Here is a 25,785-nt window from a genome sequence, read left to right on the forward strand (position 1 = left end):
AATTGTCTGATTTTTAGTTACCTGGAAGCAAAGATTATTTAATATTACACTTATTTCATAAGCAAATGAGTGACAATTATTTCAAATACACATAATAATTTCTTCAAAGTTGGTGTTTGAGCATTAGTCTACTTTGACCAATACTTATTTAAATTTTATCAATTTATCATAAAAAAAAAAATCAATGAATATATTCCCAAAAAAAGCAGTCCACATTTTAAATTCCATACATTTGTCTTTATTATAATTATTATCATAGATATTATTCAAAATTATGTTCTTAAGATAAAAGCAACTGCAAATGCACAACACAAAGACGTCATTCAGCGTCTCTTTGTTTATATATAAAAACAGATATGAACATGAAGAATGATTAGAGGCACACGTTGAAAAGAAAGTTAAAGTGCAGCAATCAGCAAATGTTCTGCATCATGTACACGAGGAGGAGAAATACTTGACCGCGTACATTTCTTTTTCCGTTATAATAATTATCATCAGCTAAAATAAGTCTTCTCAGTAAAACTAAAGATTTATATTCAGTAACAAGTACTGACATACAAAAACAAGTTTCAAAAAGCTTCGGTTCATCATCAGTTGAGTAATGTCCGTTTTAACTGGTGGCCATGTTGCTTCATGTCCCATCGGAAAGTTGAAATGATTGGCTACCAGAATAGACAAAATAAACATGTTTTTCTACAAAAGCTCTCAAAGAGTAAGCATCTGCGTGAGAACTTTGTCAAAAATAAATACAGCTGATTATAATGATGAGCATTGAAAGCTTTCAGTATGTCAGTTTTCAATTCAGAAAAATATTTAAAAAAAAAGTGAAATCTACCCGTTACAATGTCCCATAGCTCGATGTGACCATGATTATATTTGACCTACAGTCCAAAACACAAAAGATATTCAGGTTAATATCATATATGACAAAGAAAGAAATCTTTGATTTTTGGAAGCAGAAAACTGAGAAATGACTTAAACCTTTGCAGATTCATTTTATGCTGATCAACTAATCGATTAATCGTTGGAGCTCTAGCAGAGATGCGCAGAATTAATCTTCACTGTTTGCTAAATGTGTAGGAACTACACAGTGTTGTCCGGAGGAGTGATGAAACTTTCCTATGAGACGCAGCAGCAACAGAGAGCTAAACGGGAGGACGACGACAACATCAGCAAATACAGGATGTAATAACACTGGTGGATTCCGGGATATTGCGTGACAACTCTGCAGTGCTTCAGACTCAGAGTGTAAAAAATATATATAATGTTGGTCCAACTTTCTGTTTTTGACATCATCTTTGAGAAAGAGAGAAAAATCAAACAGGAGATTAAAGATTACAGTCTCAGTCGAGTCCGAAAAGTTTGGTTTGAGGAACTGACGCAGAGCTTGAGGTTAAATTAAAAATATATATATTTTTTAGATTAATCCTGTCTGGTTGTAACGTGATTGTGCTTCATGAAGCTGCACACCATCATCTTTAGAACACTCAGGTGTTTCTGTAGCTGCAACGACATTGATGCTGCATTCAGGTCAAGTTGGAGAAAAAAAAAAAAAAAACGGCAAACTAAATACAGAGTGAAACTTTGAACGGACATCATCCTATATAAAGTTTTGGTTACTTTTGTGACGTCGGTACTGAGACCTGTAACAGACACCTTCCCGTCAGAAGCTAGTATTTCCCACACATTAGATATAACTTGAGTGCAGCATATATGCCACTTACATAATTTTGACTGAGTGATGTATGGAGGACGTGTAAAGAAAAAAAAAAAAATCTGTAACAGACTATCAGTAATGGATTTACGTAACATCTTGAAGGTTCGAACTTGTCGAGCTACAAAAGGTTTTGCATGTTTTAGCTCATGTACGATCCACTCCTGCAGATTATTTTCCATCAGTTTTTCGAGTGATGTCCTTCCTTTTGGTTTGTTAATTTCTATAAAAATAATCAACCTGCAGAGACGTGAAACACTCCATGTTTAATTGAAGATTGTGCAGGAAAACAATTAAATGAATGTCTGTCCTCGTTGGTGATTTCAAGGACATACTGTAGCTTAGAAGACACACGCACGCTAAACTTGTCTTGCAACACTGCCTACTCATGTTTAAATGTATTTATTATAGTAAAGAAGTTTTAATGTGAATTAAACAATAGCTGTGCTTTTAGGCTCTTTGATGTCAGTGCATCCTTGAATGCACCACCAGAAAGAGCTGTGTCCCAGTACACGGTATACATTATATGCTACTTCATAGTACAGTAGTAGTGTTTGAAGTTAGTATAAAATAAAACATATTTAACCTTTTTTTTTACAAAATAGGAAATTATTTAGAAGTTTAGTAAAGTTTCAAGCCTCTGCAGGCTGAAATAAAAGTTAAATTGTCGTCTGGAAGGAAGAAAAATAAATAATCTAAAAAGAGATGAAAAATGATCAACATATATCCACATATAGTCCTTTAAACATCACATCTATCCCATTCAAGGTTACCGGGGGCTGCATCCTGTCCCAGCCTGCACTGGGTGAGGTATGACACGTCTTTTTCACGGATTAGTTCATCTTTCACCAGTGAAGAACACTAACGGCCATCTAGACAGCTGGGTGGAGTTTGGCATCAATACAGTACAGTTACAAAGCTGTTGCTATGGATAAAGCATCTCCTGGCTGTAGCCATGGTAACAGCTCTGACTATGAAGGGAAGGGGGAAAGACGTGGTTTGACCTCTTAAAGAAAAAAAAAACATCTGAAAACAAAAGTAACAAAATAGATAAACAAAATTATAGCAAATGGCACAATTTGGTTCTCAACAACCCGTCGGCTCTGAAAGTCAGAGTGAGACTTAACACAACGAGAACAGAGCGCTCACTGCACAGATCAAGATCAGGCTGTCAGGCCTGGATTGGAAACACATGTTTAAACTACATCAGTAACTCACGAGCGCTCGATTCGTCCTACCTGGAGCGGCAGGAGAAGCACTACCAGAGCCTGAAAATAACCGACAGGCTCGACACACTTCAAGTATTTGAACACAAAATGATATGTTGAGGAGATGTCAATAGATCGGATACTGAAATGTGATCCAGTGACATAAGCGAAACAAGCGCACTGAGCCCAGCTGGGGATGTCATGGAGGAAAACATCTCATTGGTGTGCAGGATTTAGTCATTTATGCTCTTGATTTAAGATAACCCATCAGCTTCAGGTCACTCTCTTACTGGATCTCTTATAAACGTTTAAGTTGGACTCTGATATGCAGAGATACTTCAGGTGTTGTCTGTTAAACACAACTTTGTTTTATCTTTGAGATCCACTAAAAGCATTTTACAGGATGACAGGTTATACTGTGGATGTCATACCGTTCATAAAGAACTGGGGCACTTCATAAATGTCTTTGTCAGACCCATGTCTAACTGAACTTATTTACTGCCATCAGGGGAGGAGGTAAACTATAGAACTTGATATTAAATCCAGAGCACTAATCGGTAAATCGTGGTTACATATTAGATTCCATCCCCTAAACCCCCCACCCCTCATGACACCTAGCGGGCTCTGTACAAGCGCACCTAAAAGCACTTCAAACGGTTTGAATTAATTTCTTAAATATATCAACGTTTCTATTTCTAGTTTTCTCCTCAATATGAAACACACAGCAGTAGAGGATGATGATGTCACAGCCGGTCAGAGCTTGCACATGCTCAGTGTGAGTGACAGTCCAGTGTCCTGGTAACATGGTAACCACAAGTCTCATTATTTGAGTACAAACAGTCAGTAATGTGGAGATAAAATATAAACAGCGACAATAGAAAAACAGCCACCCTGCGCCTGCAGGCGACAACTTCACTCCCACCAGTCTCACCTCTCCTGTGTCATATCCCACAATGCCGAGCAGCTCTGACCTCACCATCCTCTACCACATTTCTCCGTCCTGGTATAAAGTTTCAGTTAAAACAGTCTGTAGTTTCGGGACGCTTGGTGGTCACCTGTGTGGAGATTTCAACACACCTCCACCTCACCGCTGGTCCCGTACAAAAAGGGGGCGTTTGATCTCCTGACTTCTGCAGACCCGACAGGTGGAGTTAGGTGCAGCAGATACAGATGCAAAATGACTCCATGACTCTAGAGTGTTTAGGTGGCAACCAGACTGACGGCAAAAAACAACAACACATGAGTAAAGTGATTTGCATGGTGGGTTATACTTCATAGTATTTTAAACTAAATCACAAGCGGTACGTTTTCACATGAGTACGTCTCCGTCATCTACCAGGTGAAGGAGGTTAAGGTCACACTGGGAGCAGATGTGCCTCACAACCTTCTCACTAGAGGAGCTAAAGACCAAAACTAGTTCGGTGACATGGAGCTAAGGTGGACTTAGAGGCTGAGATCCTCGTGTTTGAGTGGTTAAAATGTGTGTAACTGCCATGTTCCTAGTTTGATCTCAGGCAACATTACCTCTTCTTTCTCTCAATGACTTCTGTCTCTCTATACGGTTGTTGGATCAACAAAATTGATATTGAACCAAAAATAACAAAAAACTGGAAGGACCAGACTATAATCAACCAGTCCTTGAATATTTTAAACTACATTGTTAAACTAAGTCTAAATTTGAGACTTGTTTGAACCAAAAGGGAAATTAAGTTGTGCGACAAACATACGGCAGTAAATGTATCGAAGAGAAGAAATATTGTACAGAAATAAATCTCGTCAGTGTGATTGCTGCCCAACATTCCCTGAGTCTTTAATCTGAACAGTCTGGATCTAAAGAAATCAAAAAATAAAAGCCGAAAACGGTTTATTCGGAAAGGGGCGAGACTAGCAGACAGTGCTCACGACCTCAACGCTGCGATTGGCCGGCCCGGCTGTCTGTCACATGCTGCTGTCCTGTAGGAGCGGCTCGATGTCCTCTGCATCACTGGTGGGCGTGGCCAGAGGGCTGGCGCTCTGAGCGTGTGCAGTGGAGGTGCTGCTGGACTTGCGGGTGGAGCAGGTCTTGGCCTCAGCCAATCGGTGGTGCTCGGGGATGAAGACGGCTACGAGGAGGGCAAATAAGACGGTGCACGCTCCAAACAGGAAGGGAGGACCGGGAATCACCGACTTCTGCAGACAGAGAGAAATTATGCGTTAAATGTTTAAATTATGAACAATTATTTTGAAAACGACTGAATGACTTCAAAGATTGGCCTCAAACTGAATCCCGATTAAAAATCTGCACAATAATAAATGTCTATCTAGATATACACACCATAAGTACACATTAATATTGTAATTAATATACAACTAAATGTTATAATAGATTTGTTTCCATATGGTTACCCCTAATTGTATGTTCAAGTAATTTTACTTCTATGTGTTTATGCTTTGGTAACATGTTTTAGATCAAACAGTGATGTCAGCTTTAAGCAACAAAACGTCCCAAACCCCAAATGCTGTCATGACCCTTAGGGTTCAGGCAAGGTAGCAGACTTCCTATGTGTGTGTGCGTACCTCTATTTTCTGTGCGGGTCGTCCTGCCACCGGGTGCATATCGTCCAGCTCCACGTTGAAGAGAAAGAAGATAAAGCCGTAGAGGGCTGGACCCAAACCGTTACAAAGACCTCTGATACCTGTGATCATCCCCTGGGCTACACCTGAGCGACACACACACACACACACACACACACAGTTAAGAAATCTTCAAAAACGCTTTAAATAGGCCTGTAGCGATGCGTCGATGTCAAAATTTTGTCGACGTCAAATTTTTGCGCTGACGCTTCGGCACAGCTCGCCACCATAGACAGTATATAATGTGGGAGACCAAAACATTGCAGAATGGAGAACGAAACAGCAACCTCCTCACATAATTCCCAACAAAGCCCTGCAAAAAGCCCCAATAAAATAAAAACTCCTAAAAAACAGCTCGCCCTAAATCATCGAAGTTATGGGAATACTTCAAATTTAGTCCCAAACGTAAAAGGTGTCGTTATTTGCGCTCTTTGCCAAATGGAGTTGGCATAACATACCAGCACAACAGCAATGTGGGAGCATCTGAAACGGAGGCACCCCATTGTCACTCGTGAAGGAGACAATAACGTAATAACGTTGGCTAAATTAATTTCATGTTTGCGTAGTGGGTTGTGTTGCTTGAGCTTTGCGCACTTCGGTGGTGCTAGCTAACTATCTTAGCTCTCCGTGCAGTTTGTTCGGGCTAGGCTGGTGCTAGGTTAGTAGCTAACGTTAACGTTAGCTAGCTACTGGTGCCTAGACAGCTGTGTTTAGCAAACGTTAGTTATCATCTAATGTTGGCTTGAATCGTAGCTAGCGTACGGCTGCAGAACACAGCTATCTATAGTAGCTAACGTTAGCTACTAGCTAACCTAGCACGAACAAACTGCACAGAGAGCTAAGATGCGTTGGTTAGCCTTGCACCACCAAAGTGCACAGCTGCTAGATCTAGCTAACGGTAGCAAACAGATTGCGGTAGCTTTGTACAGGAGAGATTTATGTTGGGACTGTAAAACTGAAAACAGGAATTTTATATTGTGTTAAACACTCTCAGGAATGTCTATACTGCACTGCACAGTATTTTTTTGCACTACAACTTATTAATTTTTTAGAGTTATGAGAGAGTTATGTTTGTACTGTAAAAGAGTAAACAGGCGGGCCTTTCATTTTGTATAACAGTAAAATAATTGTATTTATTTAAGCAGAAGATTTTTTGCTGTGCAAAACTGTTTAATAAAGTATATTAAGATTCTTTTTGGTACATTATGGTTTTTATTAATCCAGCAACAGAAAAATAAACGTTAGATTAATCGTCCAATTAGTCGTTAGATTAGTCGACTAATCGATAAAATAATTGCCCGATTAATCGTTTAAAAAATAACCGTTTACCCCCAGCCCTAGCTTTAAATTATAAGAAAAAAAAAAAAAAAAAAAAAAAAAAAAAAGACAGTCATGGACAGAAAAATCAGCACAAAGACAAAAGAAAAAGACAAGCATCTTTCTCCTATGATACCGGTTCTCCTTCCTACCAAATACACAGACAGACTGATGTACTGACCTTGCTGGTCAGGGGATGCACAGTGTGACACCAGAGCAGAGACTGCTGGGAAGGTGATGGAGGACATAGCTGCTACCGTTCCTGCTGCCCACATCATCCTAAAACAGAGATGAATAAAACACAATCAAACAAACATTTAGTTTTGTCTTCAAGTGTGAATGAAGGAATGATATACAATTATAGTAATATTTTTATGATTATAATACTATAATTTCATTTGAGCAATAACAGAAAATACAAATTTATACTGTGAGAAAAAGACCAAAAGTCACATCAAGTAAAAAAGCAGCGGGTGTTCTCACCATGGCTCGGAGCCGAAGCCGTACCAGGCCAGCTGGAAGAGCTGAAAGCCCAGACCCAGAAGAACGGTGTTCTTATTACCAATAGTCCTCATTAAAACACTAAGGAAGAGAGTCTGACAGACAGAGAAAGAGAGAGAGAGATTATGGTACAACAGAAGTGTTGGACATTTTTCTAATACATGAAACTATGTTATAATAGGGCTATGCAATTAATCAAAACTTTAAATTGCGATTACAATTTTGACTCTTAATGATAAAAAAAACCTAGAAAAACCAATTATTTTGCACATTGCGTTTTGCAAATAAACTCTTATTTTGTCTTGTGTTCTGAATGAAAAAAAAAGGTTCAAATGGGGAAAGTATTTTACAGTTGTAGGTGTTTTCCCTGGTGATTTGTTTAACTTTTCACTGTTTTTTTAAGTTCAATAATTGCAACATCTTAACAAAAGTCAATGAGTAATCGTGTTAAATAATCTTGATTTCAATATTGACCTAAATAATCATGATTGTGATTCTTTCCATAATTGAGCAGCCCTATGTTATAACATCTTAAAAAGGTACTCTAAGCGATGTCACACATTTTTTAGGCTACAACATTTTTTGTCACATACAGCAAACATCTCCTCACTATCCGCGAGCTGCCGGTCCCCACACACTGAACACACTGTAAAAAAACGCGGTCTCTGTAGACAGCCCAGGGTCCACTAACTCCAACAAAAACAAAGTGGCCAACCTGGACCACAAAAACCTAACAAACCGTGTTCCAGCGTTCAGCCAATAACCGACAAGAAGGATTGGGGGGTTAGTGCTCTGAAGCACGGAAGGGAGGGGAGGGGACGGGATGAGGAGGAGGGAGGGGCGAGCTAGTCTGGTTTTGTTTGAAAATACTTTGAACGTCAACAAGAATAACGTCACCCAACATCGCTTAGAGCACCTTTAAAGTCCAGCTGAAACTAAATTACATGTTTTTGTCTGCTACAGCAACATATCTGCTCTGTAAATCACTTCCCTTGTTTTCCTATTCCTAAATTCCTATTATGGTTTGGTTTGGTTTTGGTTTCATGATGGTGCCCCAGTTTGGCATTAATTCAACTGAATACTGTTCAGGTATCTGTCTACATAAATGGAGACTTTATTTCGATATAAGCCAATCCAAATCTTGTGATTGAACAAGCGCATAATGATATACATTTTTAAATTAAAGTTAAATTATACACACAGAGGCAATTTGAATTTGGCTGCAAATCTCAGAGCAAGAGAGAGAGCAAGGAAAACATTACTTAATTAAAAAGGTAGCCCTCTATCTGTCCATGATGAGATGAAATATATGCAGTGAACTGTTCAAAATCTATTTAAACCAGCTCAGAGAAAAAAGTTTACATTTGTGTGACACACCCACAAACATTCATACGTGAACAGAAAACAGATTGAGGATAAATTCTGTGACAAAACCACCATGATGGTGTCGGCTGGTTGTTTCTGTACCTGAGCAACTATAGAGAGGATTCCCACCATAGCGATGAAGGCAGCAATGGCTGCGGGAGAAAACTCAATCACCTGAAATACAGAATAAAATATCTTACAGTGAGCGAATAATTTACATTTCACCAGTGACAGAACCTCATAGAAACACTAACATGTTCAGGAATAAACAAACACTAATGGGTTTAAAATCATCAACTCTCTGAGGGGGAAAAAATCCTGAACACTGATATTAATGTCATTAAATGTACTAATGTCATTTACTTTCATCATAGAGATACGGTGAAACACTGAACAGCAATTTTAACATCCAGCCTGATTTTCACCAGAAGGAGGAGTCAACAAATGAAGTTGAAAAGAAGATTAAAGCAGGTCATGACATCTCGCATGATGGTGGCTACCGTCCCAACTAGACAAAAAAAAGAGTGAGTGAGTGTGAGTCTGTGTGTGTGTGTTACCTGTCTCAGGTAGAGGAAGAAGCTGGAGTACTGTCCGGCCTCAGGCAGGTAGGACAGGAACACTGTGACACAGATCAGCAGCACTGTGGTGTCTTTCCCCACCCGACGCAGAGACTGAACACAAAACAATCTGCTGTCAAGGCAACTCATCAATACAACTGTCTGTCAATCAATCAGCTGACACACATTTACATTAACTACCAAAGATATCATTGCTGCATGATGGCAGTGTTAGCGTCTTACCATTCAGCTGCCAAATTACACTTTGACCAAATAATTTTTTTCTCACTTGTACTTTATTTTTTGCTACACTCTTTAAGCGTCGTCTCTGTTTTTAAGTTTTTTGAATGATCTACTTGTGTCTTCCAAATTAAGCAGTTATTACCAACTCTATTTGTGCCACTGCAGTTATTAATAAAAATGCAACAAACTGGGTATTGAACTGCCGAATGTTATATGTTAAGCTATAAAGCATCATAATAACCGTGTAACTAATACACATGTTTCTTCCTCCTCTTCCTTACAACAAACTATACTTGACCTTTGACCCCGCTCTGTCACACTGTGGCGTTTTCAGTCTCTGAACTCACCGCGAACGGGTCGGCCTGCTCCCAGGAGATGGGGAAGCCCCAGGACGTCAGCCTCATCTTGTCTGGCAGCGACTCGGGGACCACGAAGAACACAAAGGCGATGTCGGCCACAGCGATCACCGTGGCAACCAGGACAACCAGGCTGTCGCCGTACTGTGCCGACAGGTAGGCCCCGATGGCCGGGCTCGTCACCAAGCTGGCCGCGAAGGTTGCCGAGACCTGATGAGACACAAAAACACAAACCTTTACTGACCTTTATATTGTGGCAGTTTGTTTCAGCTGGTGTGAAAGATCTCAACTAAACTTTGGACTAAACAACTGGGCCAACACCTGCAAAAGCACAGCAGGCTAACCTGAAAAGGAAGGTTTCAGGCCTTAAACCCCCCCATTTTTAAAGAAGACTTTGGTTGTTTGTTGTGTAAAAAGTATTAGTTCAAATACAGTGCCTTGCGAAAGTATTCGGCCCCCTTGAACTTTTCGACCTTTTGCCACATTTCAGGCCTCAAACATAAAGATATAAAACTGTAATTTTTTGTGAAGAATAAACAACAAGTGGGACACAATCATGAAGTGGAACGAAATTTATTGGATATTTCAAACCTTTTAAACAAATAAAAAACTGAAATATTGGGCGTGCAAAATTATTCAGCCCCCTTAAGTTAATACTTTGTAGCGCCACCTTTTGTGCCGGATTACAGCTGTAAGTCGCTGGGGTATGTCTCTATCAGTTTTGCACATCGAGAGACTGACATTTTTGCCCATTCCTCCTTGCAAAACAGCTCGAGCTCAGTGAGGTTGGATGGAGAGCGTTTGTGAACAGCAGTTTTCCGTTCTTTCCACAGATTCTCGATTGAGGCAGGTCTGGACTTTGACTTGGCCATTCTAACACCTGGATATGTTTATTTGTGAACCATTCCATTGTAGATTTTGCTTTATGTTTTGGATCATTGTCTTGTTGGAAGACAAATCCGGCCCCAGTCTCAGGTCTTTTGCAGACTCCATCAGGTTTTCTCCAGAATGGTCCTGTATTTGGCTCCATCCATCTTTCCCATCAATTTTAACCATCTTCCCTGTCCCTGCTGAAGAAAAGCAGGCCCAAACCATGATGCTGCCACCACCATGTTTGACAGTGGGGATGGTGTGTTCAGGGTGATGAGCTGTGTTGCTTTTTACGCCAAACATAACGTTTTGCATTGTTGCCAAAAGTTCGATTTTGGTTTCATCTGACCACAGCACCTTCTTCCACATGTTTGGTGTGTCTCCCAAGTGGCTTTTGGCAAACTTTAAACGACACTTTTTATGGATATCTTTAAGAAATGGCTTTCTTCTTGCCACTCTTGCATAAAGGCCAGATTTGTGCAGTATACGACTGATTGTTGTCCTATGGACAGAGTCTCCCACCTCAGCTGTAGATCTCTGCAGTTCATCCAGAGTGATCATGGGCCTCTTGGCTGCATCTCTGATCAGTCTTCTCATTGTATGAGCTGAAAGTTTAGAGGGACGGCCGGGCTCACGTAGATTTGTAGTGGTCTGATACTCCTTCCATTTCAATATTATCGCGCACAGTGCTCCTTTGGATGTTTAAAGCTTGGGAAATCTTTTTGTATCCAAATCCGGCTTTAAACTTCTCCACAACAGTATCTCGGACCTGCCTGGTGTGTTCCTTGTTCTTCATGATGCTCTCTGCGCTTTACACGGACCTCTGAGACTATCACAGAGCAGGTGCATTTATACGGAGACTTGATTACACACAGCTGGATTCTATTTATCATCATTAGTCATTTAGGTCAACATTGGATCATTCAGAGATCCTCACTGAACTTCTGGAGAGAGTTTGCTGCACTGAAAGTAAAGGGGCTGAATAATTTTGCACGCCCACTTTTTCAGTTTTTTATTTGTTAAAAAAGTTTGAAATAGCCAATGAATTTCGTTCCACTTCATAATTGGGACCCACTTGTTGTTGATTCTTCACAAAAAATTACAGTTTTATATCTTTATGTTTGAGGCCTGAAATGTGGCAAAAGGTCGAAACGTTCAAGGGGGCCGAATACTTTCGCAAGGCACTGTATGTGCATTTTAAATCATTATTTTGTCATCTACTTCTTTTTCATTATTCACAACAGATGAGGTCCAGTGACCGACTTAGTCTCAAAGACAACAATTAGTCATTAGTACCAACTGATTTAAATCTCAGTTAATACTGTCGTATGCCTTCTGTGTATTTGAATTTACTCATAATAGTTCTGTAGTTGAGACATGAGAACAGCAGCTCGGCTTCTTTGCTTCTCTTCAAACATGAACCTTTCGGTGGTCATATGCTGCGGTCATATGAGCTGCATGCATGAGTGCATGTTAGTAACCACACGCCAGTGGACCAAACCTCTGTGTGAGTCATTAATCTTACCCAAGTTAATGACTTCATGTGTCATTAGGGCTGGGCGATATGGCTGAAAACTGTATCACTATATAAGTGTTTCATATCGGTCGATATCGATAATTATTGATATTTTTTGTGACCTATTTAAAATAAGGACCAGGAGAAAAATATATTAAATTTAAACATTTTTATTTTAAACTTAACCTTCCTCTGATTATAATCCCCTCAGTTATAAAAGCAGAAATGTCAACACAACCATGGAAATCACTCAAATAATTAAAATGTAAACATAAGTCTAAAATCACAGTGAAGAAAGAATAAGTAAGAACTGCTTAATAAGGTGTAATAAAATGGTGCAAAGTGTTAAATATAAACATAGAGAAACCTGAAACCTGAGAAGAACAATTTTCTGCAGGTTTAGTGCTAGGTTGGTAACCTGGCTTCTGGACAGTGCTCAGCACGTCTGCCTCCGTTATTTCTTTGATATTGATTATGTGTCTATCGCGATACATATCGTTATCGTTTTATCGCCCAGCCCTATGTGTCATCGATTATAAACACGTTATGTGCATATTAAATGGGTGTTTTCATGTAGCACCACATAGATCCAGTTATTTCATAACAGGCACATTCTTCCTCTTGTTTTATCAAAACTAAACCGTAAAAGATTCGGTTTCTAAATTAGTTTGGAGGGACAGGCTATGTGGTCATTTAACATAATAAAAAAAGTCTTAAGATATATATTTTTGACCTTAACTTTTAAAAACTTAAGCCAATAACCAGTGAGTCAGAGTCACAAATACTTTTTTCTAGAGCCACAATCCACCCAGCATACACCCATAGCAGGGGGACAGACCAGAATGCACTGCAGCAGCTTTAATCTGTTGGCACTACCAGTATAGGTTTCTGCACCTCAACATAAACCACTCAGACAACTCAAAGAGTCCATTTGTACTTGTACTTCCTGTCCTGCCTGTGACACCAGCTCACTGCAGAGCTCCATAATGGCAGGAAACACCATTAAACAGATGTGCAGGACCTCCATTATATATACACAATATTATATTACAGTAAGCACATGGGCTGCAGTGCTGCTCCATTATGTGCACATAATTACATAACATTCAGTCAGATATCAGAGCTGTGACGTAGCTTTATCTTTAAACCTGGGACGTTCTTTTTGAAAGTGTCTTGTGACAAAGTTAAACCCACTTCCTGTGTTAGTGACTAAAGGCTGAATGATTTAAGCTGTCCATGTAGCTGTAGTTACCAGTCCGTAGGCGGTGCTCCTCTCGTGCTCCTCTGTAATGTCAGCCACGTAGGCGAATATCACCGAGAAGGTCACCGCAAAGATTCCTGAGACTGAGATCAGAGCGAAATACCACCTGGACACAGAATAGGTATCAAAACATCAGATATTAGATCTAATATTATTAGAATTCACACACACACACACACACACACACACACACACACACACACACCCACACACACACACACACACACACACACACACACACACACACACACACACACACACACACACACACACACACACACACACACACACACACACACACACACACACACACTTCAGGAGGAGGACATTTGTCATCATCCTAGTTTCCTTAATTTCCAGATTCTTCAAAATAAAAAAGCTGCAGATTCTCAGGAAAAGGAAGAAGCAGGTTCTCAGAGCTGTATTATGTTGATAATGTAATATTATGGTAAATCAGATTATTGGCAAAAAAAAGATTGTGTAAAATAGGTGTTTGGTGTCATTTACATAATCAGGAACCGATTAAAAATAAACTTCCCACAATGTGAAAGGGTTTTTAGTTAATAATAATAATAATAATAATAATAATATTATATACTTTATTAATCCCGCAAGGAAAATTGCAATGTTTTTCACTCTGTTATCATACACAGGCCTGAATTACACACACATGCTCAGTACCTACACATGCACTAACGTCAGAGTGAGGTGGCTGCAGCCGTCGATGGACAGGCGCCCCGAGCAGTTGGGGGTTCGGTGCCGTCCGGTTAGATTCCTTTAAATCACTAAATTATGACTGATGAATAAAACTTTGCCTATTTTATTTACCATTTGCTTTTTAAATTGATGCACAATACTGTATTATAAGGATAATTACGGTCAATTAATGGATTAAAAGAAAGCTATTTTGATAATCAATTATTGTTTAAAAGGAACACGCCGACTTATTGGGAATTTAGCTTATTCAACGTAACCCCCAGAGTTAGACAAGTCCATACATACCCTTCTTATCTCCGTGCGTGCTGTAAAGCGGTCTGACGGCTCCAACGGCATCAGCCCATAACAGAACATGCAGGTGAATGGTTCCAGTAATCCTACTGCTCCGAATAGTGACAAAATAACGCCAACATGTTGTCATTTACATGTTGTGATTTGTAGAGTCACAGCGTGTACAAAAAAATAACATAACATGAGACACAGCCATCTTCTAACCGTAAACAAACCGGGAACTATATTCTCAGGCGGAAGAATATAGTACTTGGGCGGAGTGATATGCTCGCAGCAAGCCTGTCTGAGAATATAGTTCCCGGTTTGTTTACGGTTAGAAGATGGCTGTGTCTCATGTTACGTTGTTATTGGTACACGCTGCGACTCTACAAATCACAACATGTAAACAGGAACATGTTGGCGTTATGTTTCGCATCCGCAGTCGAAGCAGGTTGGCAAACCAGTTACCTGCAGGATCTGTGCTGGGCTAAGCTAATGCTGGAGCCGTCAGACAGCGTTACAGCACGCACGGAGATGAGAAGGGTATGTATCGACTTGTCTAACTCTGGGGGTTACGGTGAATAAGTTAAATTCCCAATAAGTTGCCGTGTTCCTTTAAAGGTGCAGTAGGTAAGTCTTATAAAACTAACTTTCTGTCACATTTGCTGAAACTGACCCTATGTTCCAGTAGAACTACATGAATTATGTAATATATAAAAAAAAAAATAAATCCAGCTCCTCTGGCACCTCCTACAGCCTGTACTGCAATTGGCAAAATTCCACCGCTCCCGGTTGATTTTCTCCAATCAGGGCCACAGGGGTGGTCTATCTGCCTGTCAATCACTGCTCAGGCACGTACAAGCATATCTGCCGTTCTGCCCTCCCCCTTCCCCGTGCACGAGCTGCCGAAAGGTTTCCCAAAACTCCGGTGAATATTGGAGTGGCTTTTCAGAGGTGGCGTGAGCTCCGGGATTTTAAAGATCTGAAGAACGATGCAGATGTAGCCACATTTCTTCTCGACAGGTAACATAATTACCATGAATGATTTATCTTTCACTTGGTTATTAGACGTCAAAAGTCCACAAAGCTACGTTGGTGAGGAGAATAGTAACGTTTGCACAGTGGTCGGTTTAATATGATGCTGAAATGGCTAACGCTAGCCTGCTAGTTAGCATCGTTTTACTGTTGGGGAGTAAAGTTAACATTGGGTTAGTGTTTAGTTATTGAAAATTTTGTCTGTCTGACATGCCGGCAGTTCTGTCAAACTCCCTTGTGTGGGAGGGGCTTAGGAGACGGTTTGGGCTGCAGCAGAAAGGGGGGAGGGACTGAGAAGTTGTCGATGTTCAAATTTGTTAGCAAAGTCCTGGCTCTTCACAATCTTACTTACAGCAGCTTTAAAGTAATTTTTCAAGAAAAACTACCAAATAGGATGATTGTTCCACACTATGAAATGTGGGAGTTTGCTGCTTTTCTTGGTCTCACAAGATAGTAATTTGAATATTTGTGGACTTTTGGTCAGAATAAACAAGACCTTTGATGACATCACTTCAATTCAATAAAATGGTATTTTAGAGCTACTTTAAATGTGAATAAAGAAACTAAAATCATGTTTTCTGTCTGATGAGAAACAAAGATAAAGGTGTCCTTTGCTGTGGTTTAAATACTATACTGTTTCTGTGTAATAACTGAGTTTTTAGAGGGATATGCTACACTGCTCATGTTTCATGAATAATTAAAAACAGAGCAAACACTGTGCGCTGACATGAAGAGCAATTGAACACTGGGACGCTGAGCTGTGAGAGAAGCAGGAGAGGAAAGTGTTCTTTGCTCTCTGCTCTGCAGCATACATGCTGATCCTGAGCCGCTCACATGAACAACATGTGACTGTTCAAACTCCAACAGACCCTCCACTAACTATTGACTCAAGTGAGATCAGACCAGGGATCCATAATTTTATTTTAAGATTAAGCAATTACTTGTTTATTCTATGAAACATCAGAAAACAGTGAAAAATGTCCAAAACCCAAAGATACTCGGTTTACTGGGATATAAAACAGAGAAAAGCACTAATATAGATATTAAACTGAAAATCTTTGAGTTTGTTGGTCGGAAAAGAACTCCAATCAGTAGATTAATCAATAATGAAAATGATGATTAGTTGCAGTCCTGCTCATAAACATGCCACCCTCAGTTTGCACTGTAACCTGATCTCATCTGATGCCAGTGAATCAGTTTAAATTATTTCCAGGAACAAACTGACTTCAGCAGAACTGAAGAGACAGACAACAGAGAGCCGATCACAGAGGAGTGTCTGCTAAATGTACAGTACCAGCAGCTGTACAGGAGGTTTAGAAGACTTTAGGAGGATTCAGATTGTCTCCAATGGGCTGACATGAGGTACCCTGGAAATCCAGAGTTCTCACAAGAGCACAATTTGAATTTGCTCAGCGAGTCACTCTGGCATTCAGTAATGATGCTCATTACCTATGCCCTTGTAGCCGAGCTGCACCAATCACGAGTTGGGCCATTTTCATTACTCAATGCCAGACCCTTAATCTTTCAGATTTGGGTCTGGATTTCCAGGCTAGACATGAGGTTTCTCTGAGTTAACAACAAAGACTTGTTTGGGAAAGGACTGCTCAGAAGCTCTTAAGAATAATACATTTGGAAGCAAACTGGTATTTGACATTAATGCTGCTGACATGAAAAAAATATTTTTAAATTGCAGGTGAAACATTTAAATGATAATAAAAGTTGGTCATTTAAATTTAAAAAGCTTAGAATATTGCTTCTACATCCCCTGTCTTCATCAGACTGGGCTGCTGTCTGACTTAAAACTGATTTATAGCTGTAAATCTTTTCTTGGTAGTGCAAGTTATGCATCAACTGTCTCTCACACAAAGACACACGGTCTCACCAGGGGCTGATCCTCATGAAGGGGATGGGGGCACAGGTGAAGAAGACCGTCATCAGGAGGAAGGACTTCCTGCCCCAGATGTCTGACAGGGCACCAATCAGAGGAGCTGACAGAAACGACAGAAAGCCCTGAACAAGAAAGAAAAAAAAGAAAAGAAAAAAAGTGACAACATTTTTTTTCCCTCCATGTCTCCACACGACATTCAAATGTAAATGTAATTTATGTACGACCTGCAACGATTTATCCATTAGTTGATCGAAAGAAAAATGATCAAACAATTTTCATAATCGTTTTAACAGTTGCAGTCATTTTCAAGCTAAATATCCCAAACAGATAGGTCTTAGAATGTGAGAATTAGCTGCTTTCCTTGGTCTCACATGATTTTTTTTATTTATTTATTTATATATTTATATATATATATATATATATATATATATATATATATATATATATATATATATATATATATATATATATATATATATATACACGTAAAAAAGCATTATGATAGAGACAGATAGATAGATAGATAGATATGATAATGCTTTTTTACCCCAGTAAACATGCAGGAAAAACACTGCATTCATGTTGTTTTAGTGTACATTCATTTCTCTATTCTACGTCACTATACATTCTGCTGGTAGTTCCATGAGGTTTACGTCTTCCCATCACCACTGATTCATCTTTTTATTATCTATAAAACATTTACTCTTATATCTGCTGCTGTGACAGACAAATATCCCCAACAGGAATCCTGCAGAGTTTCATATGAATGTGTCTGATGTGTTGGTGCTGAGAGAGGGCTTACCTTGACCCCGTGAACCAGGCCGTTCATCAGGAAAGTGTGCTGAGGAAACGTCTCATGGAGGACCTGAAACAACAAAACAGAAAGTCACGTCTACAGGTCTTTAAAAATAAAAAATTAAAATTAAAAAATTAGTGTTTATTTAACTCACTATTTAGACATCAACCATCTGTAAGTCTGTGACTACTTATATTTTCAGTCACTTGTGTGACCGTGGATCATGTTAAAGTGCATCTTAATGGGTCAGTTGAGTGACTTATTAAGAAAATTAACCAAGGAAATGCATTTATGATGACTGTCACACACACTTCTAACACATACTGTGACTCTGATACATTAGCACTAAGACCAAGTATGAGTGTTCTAGTCTTTGATAAACCTTTAAACTCATGGATCTGCCTCTCAAACTGGACTTCATGGATCAGATATTATCTTCTCACCTGTACCTTGGTATTATTTTTAGACTGAAAGTTGCGTAACAGAACAGTCGTTTTTTTTTTTTTTTTAACTGGTCTACATTAGGGCTGGGAAATATATCAATATCGATATATGAGGCTAGATATCGTCTCAAATTTTGGATATTGTAATATGACATGCATTGTCTTTTCCTAGTTTTAAAGGCTGCATTACAGTAAAGGGATGTAATTTTCTAAACTTACCAGACTTCCTCACTGTTCTATTATTTGCCTTTAACCACTTAGTCATTATATCCACATTACTAATGAGTATTTAGTCAAAAATCTCATTGTGTATATGTTTTGTTTAGGCACCAATAGTCAGCCCTACAATATCGCCGCAATATCGATGCATTTGGTCAAAACTATGATGATATTTGATTTTCTGCATGTTGCCCAGCTCTAGTCTACGTCATGTGATGGATTAACCAGTTCTGTCGGTTCACATTTTTTACAGTCCGCCTGAAACCCTCACATGCCCACGAGTACAGTGTTTGCTGTAATTGTTTCTCATGGTCATACTGGCCACAAAACAATCCCCTCTTAAAGCAATCCCAGTGTAAGAGATCGGGGACAAAAATCCACAGTTCTTGTTCAGTGTAAAAATGACTTCAAAACGTTGTTAAAAAAAAATATGAGACTTCTAAAGTGATACAGACAAATCAAGTGGGTTTCATCAAGAGGTACTGTCCCTCTGTCATGGCTTAGCAAGGAAGCTGTCTGTGGAAGTACAAAGAGTGAATTTTGTACTAAAAAGACTTATTTGACGCAGTCAGACTTCTGAAGCTTCTGAACTGACTTTATCATCCACCACTTCCATTGAAATAGTTTTAGATTAAAAGTAGTAAGAACTACAGCAACCAATAACTCTCTATAGTGAATAGGAGTTGTTACTAGGGGTGTGACGAGACACCCAGCTCACGAGACGAGACACGAGATTGGGTTCACATGATCGAGACGAGATTTTAACACTATTTTACAGAAAACTACAATGACTACAAAGACTGGAAAAAAATAGTCCTTTATTCAATCGAAAGTCCCAAAAATTGCCACAAACTCAGATAACTGGCTTCTCTTCTGTATAACTAACACTGTTACTTATTCCAAATGTATGGTGGAGAGAGTCTCTTCACACAGAGAACCAAGGTTACAACATAACTAAGCGTTTTCTGGCAGTAGTTGAGACCAAATGTTTTGTACTTGAATTTGTCATTGTACAGTAGACAGAGAAATAAAGCTTATTTTGATAGTTTCACATTGATTACGTTCTAAAGCACAAATAAATTACCATCAAACACTCAACAGTTGATTTTTTGTGAAGACCGATGCTCTTTTCTCCTCCTCTGCATTTTATTAAGTGCAGCAATAAACAAGGAAGTAGGCAACTCTAGTATTGACGCTGTGTCTCGGCCAAGAGAGGGAGGGAGAAAGAGGGAGAGCGGTACTCTCTAACGTTCTAACGCTGGGTTTTACAGGCCGCTTTTATCTTCCGCCATCGCTCTGCAAAAGTAAACTCGGAGTCAACTTTGGAGAACGGGCGGGGGACCTTCTATGCTAATTTCAAGGCTGCTGCTCTGCACTTGTGTACTGATATCGCAAGAAATATCGTCAGGTTTAATCTCGCGAGATATTGTGGGGACGAGATCTCGTCACACCTCTAGTTGTTACCATCAGGTAGGTGGATGACCCATGTCCAGAGATCCTTCATAACTTCCATTAGAGCTCTGTTAAACAAATCCTTGTGATATGACAGTTGTGGAACAATCTGCTGTTAACTGTCTTCAACTGTAATTGAAAAAAAATAACTAACCCTTTTCGATGTACATACTGCTATGTGAGCACTGAATTAAGACACTCATGAAATATGTGAATCTATTATTTAATAAAAGGACTTACAAATGCAGAAGACTCAGCTGCTGAATTTGAGGAAAGGCAATCGTTTAAGGGAAAAATGAAAACGACTGTTGACAGAAGAACCTTGAGTACGTTTACGCATACACCAATATTCCATTATTGTTCCGAATATGACAATATTGTATATTATAATATATAATTTGATAGAGGTCATGTAAACAGCATATTCCGGTTGGATTTTCCCAATTAGGCCCTTTTCCAAATATAGCCTTTCCTGATTAAGACATGGGATATTCCGGTATTATTCAGGTTTTAGAGGCATTCTTTGGACATGTATACAGTGCATTCGGAATTCGGAATATGTGTCTCAGTTTATGGCCTCGTCTGTTTACGGGTTATGGTCAGCTCTGTGGGTTGCTATGATTGCTGTACACAAACCAACAGGTTTTTGGATATGTGCTACGCCAACCTTTTTTGAAGAAGCTGGTTGAAGGAATGAAAGAGGGAGGCTGTGTTCGCACAGCCCAACTAGTCCGCCACCACTTAGAAAACATTGTATTTTTCACGGCTACATGTAAACAGGAATATTAGTGGAATATTCACTTTCATTAGCCATGTAAACAGCTTAGTCGGAATATTGTCTTTTTCGGAATAATGGGCAAAAACTGGAATATTATGTGCATGTAAACGTAGTCCTTGTCCACATCTTCACAGAGAGATTGAACTACAAACACCCAGCTGACTGGCAGATAGGATTTGGCATCGAGAACCGATTCCTACTTGGAATGGTTTCAAACATTTTTGGAATCGTTTTAGAGGATTTGGTTTCAAATCCGATCATCGCTTCCAAATTTAAAAGGTCCCATGACATGGTGCTCTTTGGATGCTTTTATATAGACCTTAGTGGTCCCCTAATACTGTATCTGAAGTCTCTTTCCCAAAATTCAGCCTTGGTGCAGAATTACAGCCACTAGAGCCAGTCCCACAATGAGATTTCCATAGGATGTGCCATTTATGTGTCTGTAGCTATTGATGAGGAGAGAGGGGGGGCAAGGTGGGCCTTGACCAACTGCCACTTTTCTCATTTGAAAGCCATGATGTCTCTCTCTCACTGGTTGGCCAAATTCTCTGGGCGGGCAAAGCAAGGGGAGGTAACCTTGCTCCTTATGACCTCATAACAAGCAAGATTCCAGAACGGCCCATCTGAGCTTTCATTTTCTCAAAGGCAGAGCAGGATACCCAGGGCTCGGTTTACACCTATCACCATTTCTAGCCACTGGGGGACCATAGGCAGGCTGGGGGAACGCATATTAATGTTAAAAAACCTCATAAAGTGAAATTTTCATGCCATGGGACCTTTAACGTGTGCAAGTTTTGGTTTCCGAAGCAGCCAGGCGCTTGTTGTGTTGCAGCCTTGGAGCACAGTAAGCAGCGCTCTAATCTGGCTTTATTTTACATTGAAAAAGCTGTAAAACTGCAAACCACCATTGACTCAAAATAAAACTTTCCTCTTATTTGTGAAAAAAGGCATGTTTCAACTTCTACCCCTCAAAGAATCAGAATCGAGAATTGATAAGCACCGAATTGAAAGGAAGAATCGGAATTGGAATCAGAATCGTTGAAATCCAAACGATGCCCTACTGGCAGAACAGTGAAACTGGCTGCTGAACCTTTACTTTAAGAAGCGATGTGTGTGTGTGTGTGTGTGTGTGTGTGTGTGTGTTAACTTACAGTCAGCATGGGCGTGGTCAGCAGCCCCCAGGCGAAAAACTCCAGGAAGATCACCACCACTGCATGAGTCACTCTGGCTCGGCCGTGCTGTGGCGAGAAGCGAGACAAAAACATTAACTATTCATCTGTGGGAATTAAAAGGTCCCATGACATGGTGCTCTTTGGATGCTTTTATATAGGCCTTAGTGGTCTCCTTATACTGGATCTGTGTCGCTTTCCCGAAATTCAGCCTTGGTACAGAATTCCAGCCACTAGAGCCAGTCCACAATGAGCTTTCAGGATGTGCCATTTCTGTGTCTGTAGCTATTGAGGAGGAGAGAGGGGGGGGCAAGGTGTAGGGTTTGAAAGCCATGATGTCTCTCTCTCTCTCTCTCTCATGGGTGGGCCAAATTCTCTGGGCGGGCAAAGCAGAGAAAGGGGAGGTAACCTTGCTCCTTATGACCTCATAAGGAGCAAGATTCCAGATCGGCCCATCTGAGCTTACTTTTTCCTCAAAGGCAGAGCAGGATACCCAGGGCTCGGTTTACACATAGGCAGGCTGGGGGAACGCATATTAATGTTAAAAAACCTCAAAGTGCCATGGGACCTTCAACCTCACTTCCTGTACAATCTGATCAAAACTCATGTCTTCTACCGGTCTCCCCCAATACCTTCCACCAGCAGTTTACTCCAACATAATCACTGCACAGTTACATTATGGCATGATGACTTCTCTAGTGTTTCTTCTCGTGTTGGTGATCAAGAAAGTTTCCATTAATGTTCTCATTTTAAGATGTACTGGTTAATAGATTTAAAAAAATAAAAATAAAAACACTTAAAAGTTTCACGAAACCTCTACAGTCATGTTTTTTCAAATGCTTATGCAGGTACGGTCGTAAAATCTAAAGTTACAAAAACAGGTAAGTTTATTCTGGTAGTTCTGAAGAAAGTCCAAACAACAGATTAGTAGAGCTGTTTCTGTTCTATGTATGAAGGACGTTTAAAATACACAAGTTCCACAAATAAAAAACAGCAGTTTCACCTTATTCAGGTCGGTGTTGGTGAATTTATTCCTACATGTTGGTGTGTTTGGTTAAAGACACCCATGGCACACCTGAACTACAAAATAAACCCCGACTTGAAAACAACCTTTACCTCTCTCACTTTCCCCAATAATGAATCATGGAGCTGTGTAGCTTCACAGTGAACAATATCATATGGTTGTATCAGTAGAGTAAATTTGCATAAAGTTCAGAAATCAGTAAAATGTATCTGAAGTCAAAGTGAAAATATTTTGGACTATTTCAGAGGTGGAATAACTCACAATGAATCCAAAACAATTTTTCGAAGTTCCTAAGTCATGTTTCATGCAAACATAAGAGCAATTTATGGTCCTGCGTTAAATCCATGTCGTATGTACATGTAGATCTATGTTTCCGTTGTCATTGAATGAGATAAAGTGATGAGGACCGAAAATTTTAATAGTCTCCGGTCAGAATGACCGGTGGGAATTATTCCCTCTGCACAATTTGAATTGTGTTAAAATAGGCTACAGTAATCTTCATATATTTCGTCTACGCCTCCAGAGTCGGTACTCGCGCCGAAGCTAATCCCATCACTCTCTCACTTGTTCTACCATACACTCCCCACACATACACACATGCCGGCTCTCCTATTCTCTTAAGGCTGAGTTATGGTTCTGTGGAGGCTCCACGCAAATCTTTCGTCAAAGGCTACGTAAGTGGCCTGAAGTTTATACTTGCGTTGGTGTGCGTCGATCTCTTTAAGAGAATAGCAGGGCCGGCATGTCTGTGTGCGTGGGGAATGTGTGGTAGAGCGAGGGAGAGTGACGGGGATTAGCTTCTGAGCAAGTATTGTTAGTAAGTTTTTGAGGTGCACGTCAGGCTACGGCGTAGGGTCCCTATCTACACGTACCTACTTACCCATGGTGTCATTTAACGGAGGACCATAAATTAGGCTTAGATAATCATCGGTAATGTGGATATAATGACTAAGTGGGTAAAGGCAAATAATAGAGCAGCTAGAACAGTCTGATAAGTTCAGAAAATTACATCACTTGACTGTAATGCAGCCTTTAAATCCAGGAAAAGACAACACCATATTATGACATCCAAAATCTAAGACGATATATAGTCTCTTATCATATATCTTATATATAAGCCCTAATGCAAACACACCGATCTTTCTGTGGTGTCAGCACCCATGTGAGGATTTATTGTTTTTCTCTGTTTTATATAACTGTAAACTAAATATCTTTGGGGATTAGACTGTTGGTCGGACAAAAGATATTTAAAGACGTGGACTTGATTAATCAGGAAAATTGCTGATAAGAGACTATAAAAATACTTGTTAGTTGCAGCGTTAGACTCTTTGCATGGGAAGCTAAATGTGTTTTGCATCTCACAACAAACAGTGGAAAGTCTTATTATTAGCTGGATGGATGAGATGATTCTATGCAGACAGGTTAACCCTACTGTCATTTGCATGATGCCTTCACTGACAGGCCAGTACCCTATATGCATTACTGTATGAGCTTATACAATACAGCCAAAGGCAAACTGAAATCTGTAACGTAACATAAAGACTGCACTGTACTAAAACTGTAACATTCTACAACAAAAGGAGCTGTGGAGGAATCAATTACATTACATAAACATAATTAACGCGGTTTAGTCTTGTAGGTTTACCATTGCAAACACAGAAGCATTTATAGCTGCCATCTGAGCTAAATCATTCAGGTAACATCTGAACTTCCTTTCTCCGAACAGAAAGGAGTGACAGCTAACGTTAACGTTAATGCTTGGACCTGTGAATCAGCGCTGCTCGTTATCAAGGTTCACCTGAAGTAAACAGAAGCTAGCTAGCTGACATAACTAGTAAGCTAGCTAGCTTAAATTAACTGACAAAACGATTACGAGTTAGCTACCCCTCTGATTTAGCTAGCTACCAGCGTTTAATTTACAACTAACGTTAACGGCCATGACATCTGTTTTTTTGTCCACACATTCCAGCTGCTATCCACTGATTAGCTTCAATTGAAATGGACGTTTTCGTAAAGACCAACATTAGCCTACAGTTGCTAACCAGCCAAGCTAGCGCACTTCTTACCGAGCTCCGGACCAACATTATGTCGTTGGCCTCGGTCGCAGTTTTCTCCAGGTTCATCTCACATCTTGCCGTAACGATTTTCACATCAAGTTCGTATTGCTCAGCATCCTCCTGAGGTTTCTCCGTCTCTTCCAGGGTGTCCCGCTGTGTGAATTATAACTATGTGTCTGCGCTATCGACTTCAGCTGTAGCGTTGACAGCGGTAAACTAAAGGCTCGGTAGCTTCTGTTTTTCACCGAAATTCCTCCGCTCTGGTTGTAATTTAACAGTTTGTCACCGTGTTTTTATTCACCGGAGTTCCCCGGCTGAGCGGCGCGGTCGGCTCATTTCCGTTAATTATCATTCAAAAGTGTTTTAAACGCCGCCCTACGGGACCGTCTCGGAAGAAAAACGAACGCCTTTTCGTG

At 39.9% G+C, this 25,785-nt stretch overlaps 1 protein-coding gene across 1 annotated transcript; it reads right to left on the reverse strand.

Moving 5' to 3' along the window:
* Window positions 1-215: 215 nt before the first annotated feature.
* Window positions 216-25,785, reverse strand: mfsd14bb (major facilitator superfamily domain containing 14Bb). Its single transcript, XM_039803704.1, has 12 exons — window positions 25,379-25,785; window positions 22,271-22,357; window positions 18,234-18,296; window positions 17,426-17,553; window positions 13,513-13,627; window positions 9,866-10,084; window positions 9,276-9,389; window positions 8,821-8,892; window positions 7,336-7,448; window positions 7,034-7,131; window positions 5,479-5,621; window positions 216-5,091 (listed from the first exon to the last, which is right to left on the reverse strand). The coding sequence occupies exons 1-12, from the start codon at window positions 25,433-25,435 to the stop codon at window positions 4,861-4,863; spliced, it is 1,440 nt and encodes a 479-aa protein (XP_039659638.1). The 5' UTR covers window positions 25,436-25,785; the 3' UTR covers window positions 216-4,860.

The sequence above is a fragment of the Perca fluviatilis genome, chromosome 6 (assembly GCF_010015445.1).
Source record: "Perca fluviatilis chromosome 6, GENO_Pfluv_1.0, whole genome shotgun sequence".
Lineage (NCBI taxonomy): Eukaryota > Metazoa > Chordata > Actinopteri > Perciformes > Percidae > Perca > Perca fluviatilis.

Coding starts and splice junctions, on each gene's coding strand:
- mfsd14bb (XM_039803704.1), bottom strand. CDS start 25,435: ATGAACCTGGAGAAAACTGCGACCGAGGCCAACGACATAATGTTGGTC. Junction 22,358..25,378: donor TAATGTTGGTCCGGAGCTCG/GTAAGAAGTGCG, acceptor TTCTCGCCACAG/CACGGCCGAGCCAGAGTGAC. Junction 10,085..13,512: donor GGAGCACCGCCTACGGACTG/GTAACTACAGCT, acceptor GTGTCTCATCAG/GTCTCGGCAACCTTCGCGGC.